The 9,400-nt window shown below is 35.3% G+C and overlaps 1 protein-coding gene across 2 annotated transcripts; it reads right to left on the minus strand.

Annotated features, from left to right (window-relative positions):
- Positions 1–2,427: 2,427 nt before the first annotated feature.
- On the minus strand, positions 2,428–7,685 carry LOC137934301 (uncharacterized protein At4g06598-like). 2 transcript variants are annotated; one of them, XM_068778585.1, is made up of 6 exons: positions 7,326–7,683; positions 7,153–7,217; positions 4,680–5,334; positions 3,876–3,951; positions 3,654–3,780; positions 2,428–3,341 (listed from the first exon to the last, which is right to left on the minus strand). In XM_068778585.1, exons 3-6 carry the CDS (start codon positions 5,315–5,317, stop codon positions 3,091–3,093), a joined length of 1,092 nt encoding a protein of 363 aa, XP_068634686.1. In that variant the 5' UTR covers positions 5,318–5,334; positions 7,153–7,217; positions 7,326–7,683; the 3' UTR covers positions 2,428–3,090. The 2 variants fall into 2 exon arrangements, with proteins under 2 accessions (XP_068634686.1, XP_068634687.1); XM_068778586.1 differs by having other exon boundaries at positions 3,250–3,571; positions 7,326–7,685.
- Positions 7,686–9,400: the final 1,715 nt, after the last annotated feature.

Genomic DNA, 9,400 nt, shown 5'->3' on the forward strand with positions numbered 1-9,400 from the left:
ATCCATATCTACATAAATCAAGGAAAGATAAATCGATTACATTAATCAAGGAAGATTGCCAAATCTTCTAACCCATGTGATAAGGATGTCAGCTCGTGTGATGACTCATCATGCTACCTCACGTGGTGACTCATTATGCCAAGTCGTGTGGTCATGGTGAGTCCCACCTTGTAACAAAAAAAAATGGATACTAGGACATAAAAAAAAAAGATAGAATATGAACTTAAACTACAAGAGATGATAGATCAAAAAAGGTTCACATCATTTCTATGGGTTGATAGAGTCAACTCCAAAACCCGCTCTGATGCCATACTGAATTTTTGGAAATGAGAAATATTTCACTAGTTTATTGTAATTTGAGTACAATGAGCCTCTATTTATAATAGAGGGAAAAAATAGAATACAATTAAAATTAAACTATTGTTATCCCAGTTATACCCAAAGTTAAACACTAAAATATAAGTCTTAGAATAATTGAACAACTGAACATGAATAGAAGATTAACATGATGAGAATACAAAATATCATATTTTTTCCCTTAATGCTTAGGATTTTATAATTATTTGGTGCCTAAATATACTCATTATTCTTATATTTTGATTTAGGATGCAAATGGAGGCGTTAAGTGCAAAACGAAGTTAAATGGGCGATTCTGGACAATTTCAACATTGTTTCGTAATCTTGGCATAACTCTCTCATCTGAGCTCTGATTGAGATGATTCAAGATGATATGGAACACCAAGAAAAATTTATAAAAAATTTATGTTTTTAATTTTTAGAGATAATGGCTACATTCAGGTCTAAATCTGGCTTGAAGTCATGTCACATGTACCGTGACGTCCCGGATCAGATCAGATGCACGAAAAAACCCTAAACCAAGGAACGGGAAAGAGGGGGGAAATAAAAAGAGGCACAAAGGGAGCTCGGAAGGACGCCCCCTCTTTGTCTCTTCTCCACCTTTTCATCCTCTTTTCTCTAGTTTTTCCCTTTGTTTCTTCATGGCTCTACGTGGCTAAACTTTCAAACTTGGTCAAAGGAAACTGAAGCCAGCGAAATCAATACAACTGTGAGATCCAATTTGTTTTCATCGTTCAATTTATGTTTAGAGTATCTGATGTTCTTTTGTTATTTTCTTTCATAATTGTCTCGTTTAATCACTAAGAGGCCTACTAGTTTATTACTTGTTGCAATCTACTATTAGGTTAGATATCAAATCCGTAATTGTTTGATCTCTCTAACTTGTCAAGCAATTGAGATTTGATGATTTGCTATGTCAGAAATTATTAGATCTTAAGAAGAATGTTAAACTAAATTAAATACAACCGCTCGTGCTTGTGTTGTTTAGTTTCATCGATCTCTCTAACTCTTAAGGTTGCAGTTAGATTAAACCTTTAACACTTACCTTGAGTTGTTTAATAGTTAGGGTTAATTGGATCGTTTGTTTTCTAATTAACTACGAAAGGAGAGATAGGAAGATAGTTCCAACATTGAATACTCAAGTGTGAATTGATATATGCTTGCACCGATGATCAGTTGTGAAATTCCTATAGTGGATGTTGACTTAGACCAAGGTTTGTTCTTTTGATTGATTTCGATTATTTAATTTGAATTGTTTCTTAGTTGTTTTTTCTTAAGTGTTTTTGCTATACCCAAACCCCTCTCATCCTTGTTCATGGAGCATAAAAGTAGACTAATTACTCTTCGTGGGATCGATCATTACTCGTACTACTACATATATTTTAAGGAGTATAGGTTTTATTTTTGGTTGTCTGCAATAACACACCAATTAACATAACTAAAATACATTTAACTGAGACTCTTTCGTGAGAGACTCCATCCTGTAAGACTCCTCATAAACTCCACCATATTAATTCTGGCTCTTATGAGACTTCTTATTACAAGAGTCATATAAGACTCTTTCATACTTGTTCTTGAATAAAACAAGAGAAATTTTTTTTTCTATAATTCTACTAATAGAGCTAAATTAGTGAATTGTGCTTTTGGGTACTGAATAACAATAGGGAAACATCGATAACAAAACATTTAGTATCAATACTGTAGTGTGTAAATTTCTCTGTTTTTACTTTTGCATGTTTACTTTATTTCACGTCTGAAGTTTAAAATTTTATAATTCTCAACTCAGCCCCCTTTTGATAACCCACCTCGGCCAACATTAAACATAAAAGTCTAATTTCTTTAATCATATCACATTATTTTTATAACCTTCTTCTATCTGAGTTTTGCAATAATACAATCTCTTGTATGTTTTCTCAAACTTTTTTTTCTCCTCGGAACAGACATCCCTCAAGTTTTAGCCAAACCAAATTGCCTTTCTAAAGGTCCTACATGCAGTGCGTTTCTTTTGCGTCTTCTATTGAAACACCCGTCAGGAGAAAGCAAATTACAAGAACAGAAGTGATCAAAAAAATGGCTAATGAAACAATACAAGCAGCGGATTATAAAAAATTGTGGTAATTGAAGATTGAGAGCCTCATTGTTTCTGACTCGATTAGATAGTTTGGAATGAAAAATCCTGTGGCTCACGTGATAATTGATACCGCAAATATTAGTGGATTACTCCGACTGAATAGATTTTCCCAGCTTTGTATCAGCCGTCTGAAATCTGATGGCGACCCTTTAGATGGGTCAGTTTTTCTGGTCCGGTTTCGAACAAAGAACACACCAGCTGCGAAAGGATACCTTAGGACCACAGAAAGTAGATATGTCTGCACGACATTTTCATCTCTTTTCCTCCAGGAAACAAGAAACAAAAAAACATGTTACGAATCGTTCCAACAAACACCAAGAAGAACTCTTGCAAGCCAGTAAACACAAACAACAGTTGGAACAAATATTACAAGAATTTCCACAAAAAAAAAAGCGACATAATTCTGCCTCCACTCTAAACGGGGGGGCTGCCTGCTTCAAGAGTGCCGTACACAAATAATGGAAAGAAAAGGCAGAAATCTGGAAAAACCCTTTGTTATTGTTCAGTTTTGCCAAGTCAAAAACCAACATCCAGTAATGAATAACAAATCATCACCTAAATTTCACCAACAGTGTGGTGACGTTTTAAGGATGGTGTCAGCGTCAGGATTTTTGGAGCATCATGCAAGGGTAAGGAGCGCTGTTTTTCATACCTATAGGGTCCTTTACAGAGTCAGCCGCTTTATGATTGGTTGACCTGAGGGAAAAACAGCCGAACTGAAGATTCAGATTATCAGCAGCTTCTTTAGTTGAATTAACACATGACCCTAGTGACTGAGATTTTAATCCATGTTGTTGTTGATTATATATACATCGGAGATGCTCAACTTCTTTCCTCAAGAGTTCATATTGAGCTGCATTGTAGAAAAACACAAGAGATGAGTGGCCTCCGGAGCATCTGAAAGTGCAAACAGGACACCATAACTCATATCCAGACCACTTCTTGTGGAACCTCCACCAAGTAATCAGTTGCTGAAATCTATGTGCTTAAAAGTTACTTCTTGTGAGTTAATGAGGTACTAAACAGCTTTTTTATTCAATCTCTCATCTCTGATGTGGAAAAGCTGGTAGTGCAGTCGCAGCACTGAGGCCATGTATGAGAAACGAACAGGTTAAGTTTGAGAAATGATAACAAAATGAAATGATAACAAAATAAATTCTCTTACCATCTTTTATTTGTTTCTCGTGAGCTATGCTTTTTATTTTTAGATGGAGAGCCTTATTCTCTAAAGACAGTATAAGATGTTGTTGCTTAAGGAATGCCAACTCCCCATCTGCATCGGAGCCTTCAGCCTATGAGATGAGGACAAAAATATGTCAGCAGAAGCAAAGACATAAACTTAAGATTTTATTTATCAAAAGGTAAGGTCAAGTCTAACTGCAATTACATGAAGCATGCTGACATTTTGCTCCAGCTCAGCAATGTATTGAAGTTTTCGAACACGTGATCGCTGAGCAAAGTGCCTGCACCCAAATAATCCTAAGAGTCAACAACAGTTCAAAAATTGTAATAACCAAGCTTCAAAAAATTATTTAGAGTGAGAAAAGTAAGCAAAAAGGGAACCCATAGCAATGTAATTATGAACTCAACCAAATCTTTACTAGTATAATTGAAATGAGTAACTGTGGTGTAGAATATCCAGCCAAATGAATGTCCAACTAGTCTTCTAAATAATACGACGGCAGAAATAAAAGAATGCAAAACTGGAGTCCAAATTTTATTAAGAATTTAGTCATTCTATGGGTGTAAAAAACTAGATGATAAATAATATTTCTATCCAAACAACAAGGATAAGTCAGGAAGAAATTCCTTGGAGACAAGATTAAAAATGTTGACCAATCTTATTCAGTATTAAAAGTATCCTGTTAATATATTAGATGTTTTACTATTTTCAATTCCTAGTCATTTAGAGCTGCTCTTTCCTCTACTTGTTTAGATACTTGATTATAATGATAAATAAATTCATGAAAAGATATCCAGCTAGTCAATAAACTGGAAAATCTACATGTTTCTGGTCATATGCAGATCATAATTCAAGAGAACTCATCTGCCCGAACAGACAATAGATGCCATCATCAACATAAAGTTTCTAAGAGAACTAAAACTCCAATGAAATTGGATCATAGAAATCTTTAACATGATAGTCGATATTAGCTTCCAAAATATCGAGAGAGAGGAGTCAAGTTATTACTGTTTAGCTCGATTGGGATCTGCTTCAGAAACAGTAGGTTTGCCATTTGTAGGGTCCTTATTCTCAGAAAGCACTTTTTGGATAGGGGCCACATCAGATGCAGCTGATTTAGCTGACAAGCTCTCTCTCCTGTCTAAAACCCCTTTAAGGTTACATTCACCAGATTTCTCCGACACCTGCCTCAGCCCCAACCACTCCCCTGGGGAGTGAAGATAACGTTTATTCCTGAAAGAGTTTACAGTACTCTCCCAAGCCATAACAGATGGCCCAACAAGACTACCCTCATGGCTAGTAAATGTCTCTACCATGGAAAAAGAACCTGGAAAATCCAAAAATGTAAGAGAGTCACTGGAGGACCGGCGGTGAGTCGGTTTTCCTACTGGAGTCTCAGGCTCATTTAAGAGCTCATCAAGCCAGGAAGGTTGTTCTTCAAATGCAAAACTTTCTGAAGATATTCTTTGATGCTGCCTGTGAACCTCTTTTGGACTTGGTAAGTGTTTTTTTCCATTTGGTTGACAGGATCCAGTATCTGCAGACGAAAGGGTGAAGATTTGGTTCGGGCTTCTTGGAGGAAGTTTAGATGTTCGTCCAATACATGACCAGCTTGCCAAGTGTGGTAGTCCTTGGTCGTTGAACATGCTGCAAATAAAGTTTCCTAGTTCATAGAAAAAAGATGACATAAGAACTCATAACTACATTGTGAATAGACAATGTCCATTAAAATCATGATGAAGAAAAGAAAATGTTTAAAAAGGCAAACAAAAAAAAAGAATTGTCAAATATTTCAACTGATTGCAAGGCTACGCTCTAAAATCAATGTTGAAATAATAATGCGCGAGACTCTGGTGTGAGTTTTTAGGTTGGATCTCAAAAGAGTTAGGGGTTTGACATTCTAAGAGAAATAATAATAGGGGTTAGTGCACTTAGAAAGTAGATCACCCAGGGAAAGAGAAAGTGAAAGTAAATTTCAGGATGATCTACTTTCACTAGTAGTGTGGCTTATAGAAAGTACAATAGTATGTACGTTTTTATGTTAGTTTCACATTATGACAAGTGCATATGGGGATCATTAATAAATTAAATTTATTATAAAATAACTAAGAAAAGAGGGCATTCATGCTATTATAAGTCATTATAAACTATAAATATTCTTAATTAGCCATAAATCTGGTATTGACAACTCTTGTTCTAAAATAATTTTTTAATTTGATAACATAAATTTGAATCTTAAAGATAATTTAGAATTCAACTCACATTTATGTTATATAATTAAAGTAATTCAATTATTAAAAAAATTAAATAAACAATGATTTAAATTTATCTAAAGTGATAATATGATTTTTAATCAGCAATAATAGTCATAAATTTTTAATCAATATCACAAATTATTAAATGACAAAAATAGAAGACAAAAATAAAAATAAGGAAGACGAAGAGGGAAGAAGAAGTAAGAAGAAAGAAAGGAGGAGAAGGAATGAGTAATGTGTAAACCTAAAGATCGAAAGTGAAATTCCATCTCTTGTGAAATTCCATCCTGAGAGATGGAATTAAGAAACGGGGTGGTTCACTTTCTCTGGGTGAAGTGAATTCTACACCCACTTTCCAGGGTGAGTAACGTTTTAAAGCCACTTTCTCTACAGAAAGTGAATTCTCCCATCATTTTACCTGTGTACGAGCAGGCCCAAACTATTAGTTCAGACTAGCAGAAAGTATGAACTGCAATGCAAGAGTCCATAAAATCAATACCTCATGGGTTTAATATAGTAAGAGGAAATCAAATCTCCTAAGATAATGTTCAGAAGAACAAAGCCCTTTGCCTTCCATTCCTATGCTCGTGGTAGGTATCCAAAGAATGCAAAAGAAATTGGCACCGCATCAAATTACAGCTGGTACCATCTTGATGGAGATGGCATCTCTATACTCCACTCTAAACAATTTCAGATCTTCGAGTGGAATAAATGACAAGAATAAGATCAAAGTGGTTGCCCGAGACAAGGCCTCAAGTAAAGATATGACCAATGGGAACATTCTACACAACCAGCCCAAGGCACAGAGTAATTTCTTTTGAGCGGTTTTTTTTTTTGAAATACCAATTATTGTAGAAAAACATACAGAAATCAGGACAAGACGATGCAACTTAATCTCCTCCATGGAACTTTAAATGGATACCAAAAAAGGAAAGATAGTAGAAAAGAGAACAAAAGAATGATCATAAAATTATTGTTAATTTTTCATTAATTCTTGCGCCAATTTCTCTGCTGGCCGGACCGACCGAAGAATATAGCGCCTGATCGAAAACTAAAAGTCAAGGAGATCTTTCCATTCGCTTGAACAAATATTTCCCATACAACATCAAAATTTTGGGAAAAATAAAAATAACTTGACATAGTATGAAACAGCCACAAATTCAAGTCAAACTAAGTTCCTGAAAACATTAGAAAGTAAAGAATATTAAGGATCTCCGACAACTAACCTCAGTTTGGCTTCGTCCCAAAGCATCAGTCGCGGAAAAGTAGGGAAAGACGGACGTTTCAGCCTCTGCAGAGAATGAGGGAGGAGGAAGTGAGTTTGAAGCGAGCGGAGGGGCGCTATAAGCAAATAAACAGTAAAAAACCCCAAGCGTATCTTGCTCTTGCAGTAATTTACAGGGAAAGAAGCTTTCACAGCTGCTTTATGAACGACAGTATGGGTGGCTCGAGTTCGGCTGGATTCCGGCTCGGTCCGGTATACCCGAAATCCCGAGCCGAGTTCGAGATGCGAGGTCGGCTCGTCAAAGTTCGGCTCGAAAGCTCGTTAATTTAACGAACGGCACAGGGCGGGATTTGGGACCGAGGAGCGGGATCGGAGCAGGAGCGCGAGCGAGAGCGAGGGGGGAAAATTCTTCCTCCCCTCTCACCGTCGAGCCCCTCTAGCCGCTGCTGTGGCCGCCTCTGTCGTCGGCGCCGCTGGAATCCCTCGGCGTCGTTCCTCGTCTCGGCGGAAAACCCGAACCAGCAACCCCCCGCCACGCGAGGATTTATTCCCCCCCCCCCTCCCCCCCCCACACACTCCGCGAGAAATAAAGATTTATTTCCTCCCTCTCCTCTCCCCTCCCCCTCGGCTGCGAGATAATAAAGTAAAGAAATGTTTTTTTTTAAAAGTCTCCTTCCTGTGTCGAAGAAATTAAAAATATATTTTAGTATAAATAAATTTTTAGGGATTATCATGTTTTTTTCAAATTTTTTTAATTAAAAATTCTTATAAAAATATCATATAATTTTCTTAGTAAATCGTAAAGAAATTTTTTTTGAATAAATATTTGACAATTGATACCGTAATACTTTTAGAATGAGGTAATTTTCATTAAAATTTTGTGGTTCGACATTTTATTTGATTAAAAAATTATCGATATATATAGTAATATATTAGATTAATTATTAATTTTTATTTATTTCCCTAAAAGAAGCAATAAAGGTTCATTTAACTTTCCTAAAAAAATTAAAATATTTCTTGTAATTTTCTAATAAGTCACTAATAGTAATAGGATTTTATTTAAAGATTTTTTTGGAAATATGTATCATAAGAAAAACTATAAATATAAATTTTCAACTAGGGGCACTAAGGAGACCATAGTAAATTTATGGCCAGATTCCAAAATTACAAAATAAGTTAGACAACATTTGGAGTAAAAAAGATTAATATTCGTATATTCTAATCCATTTTTTTTAAAAATACATGTATAATTTTATATATAATTTATTTGACATATATTTTATATAGAGTATTAAATATAGGTTAAGCTCGAACTCGATTAAAATTATTAAGCTCAAGTTCGATTACAATTTTAGGTTCGAGGCTAGGGTTAGCCGAGGTCGAATTAAAAATATTTAAATCAAGCTCGACTTGAACAAGGTTAAAATTCAACCGGATTCGATGTCACCCTTATGCCCAATTTTAAGTAGATGTCATTTCTAATTTTATATAAAATATATATATAATTTTATATATAATTTATTTGATATATATTTTTAAAAAATTTTAAATAAATATTAAAATTTAAACTCGGTTAAAATTAATAAACCCGAGTTCCATATCAATTTTAGGATTCCGAAGCGTTCGAAATATTTTTTCGTTTTCGTCGTCATCATTTTTTGTTTTCAGTCTCTCGATCTGACCATTAGCGGGTCTCTTTCGGTCAGTCGGGTTGCCGGATCGGGTCAGACCTCATTGAATGCTTTTCTTTAATGGCATGGCTACCTCTAATATCCTGGCTCCTTCCCATAAATGATGAAGGGTCTTGTTGATCAAATTTGACGAAAAAACCCTTACCGAAATTACAAGTTGATCCCTATGGGCAATACCTTTAATATTAATGTTATCAACCTGTGGATGGATATCCATGTGTAGGTCAGCTGGAGTTGTGGGTTGGTGGGCTTTCACCCAGGATCAAAATATTTTGGATCATCCTATTATTGTGGACCCATCAAATAAACTATGTGATCTTCTGCTCCCTAATGCGTGGCGATTTTTTGTTTTTGTGTTTTTTTATGTCACTAGAATAATGGAAGCACAACGTGTGCAATTGAAAAGAAATTAAGATATGTTATAGGACAAAAGGAAAAGAACCTCGGATCAAAATTTCTAAATTAAAATTTAATATGTAGGTCTCGACCTCTGGTTTAAATGTCAAATATAAAAAGTATATTTCAAAACGATTCTCAGGATACGAGCGAGTTGGAATG

Source organism: Aristolochia californica, unplaced genomic scaffold (assembly GCF_029961685.1).
Source record: "Aristolochia californica isolate CCGP_79_NKW_82.1479 unplaced genomic scaffold, dmAriCali1.0.hap1 SCAF_6, whole genome shotgun sequence".
In the NCBI taxonomy this organism is placed as follows: Eukaryota; Viridiplantae; Streptophyta; class Magnoliopsida; order Piperales; family Aristolochiaceae; genus Aristolochia; species Aristolochia californica.

What these genes read in the sequence shown, in the direction of transcription:
- LOC137934301 (XM_068778585.1), bottom strand. Translation starts at nt 5,317, where the DNA reads ATGTTCAACGACCAAGGACTACCACACTTGGCAAGCTGGTCATGTATT. An exon ending in GATCCCAATCGAGCTAAACA is followed by an intron (nt 3,952 to 4,679) that starts GTAATAACTTGA and finishes ATTTGGGTGCAG; the next exon opens with GCACTTTGCTCAGCGATCAC. An exon ending in CGAGAAACAAATAAAAGATG is followed by an intron (nt 3,342 to 3,653) that starts GTAAGAGAATTT and finishes TCTACAATGCAG; the next exon opens with CTCAATATGAACTCTTGAGG.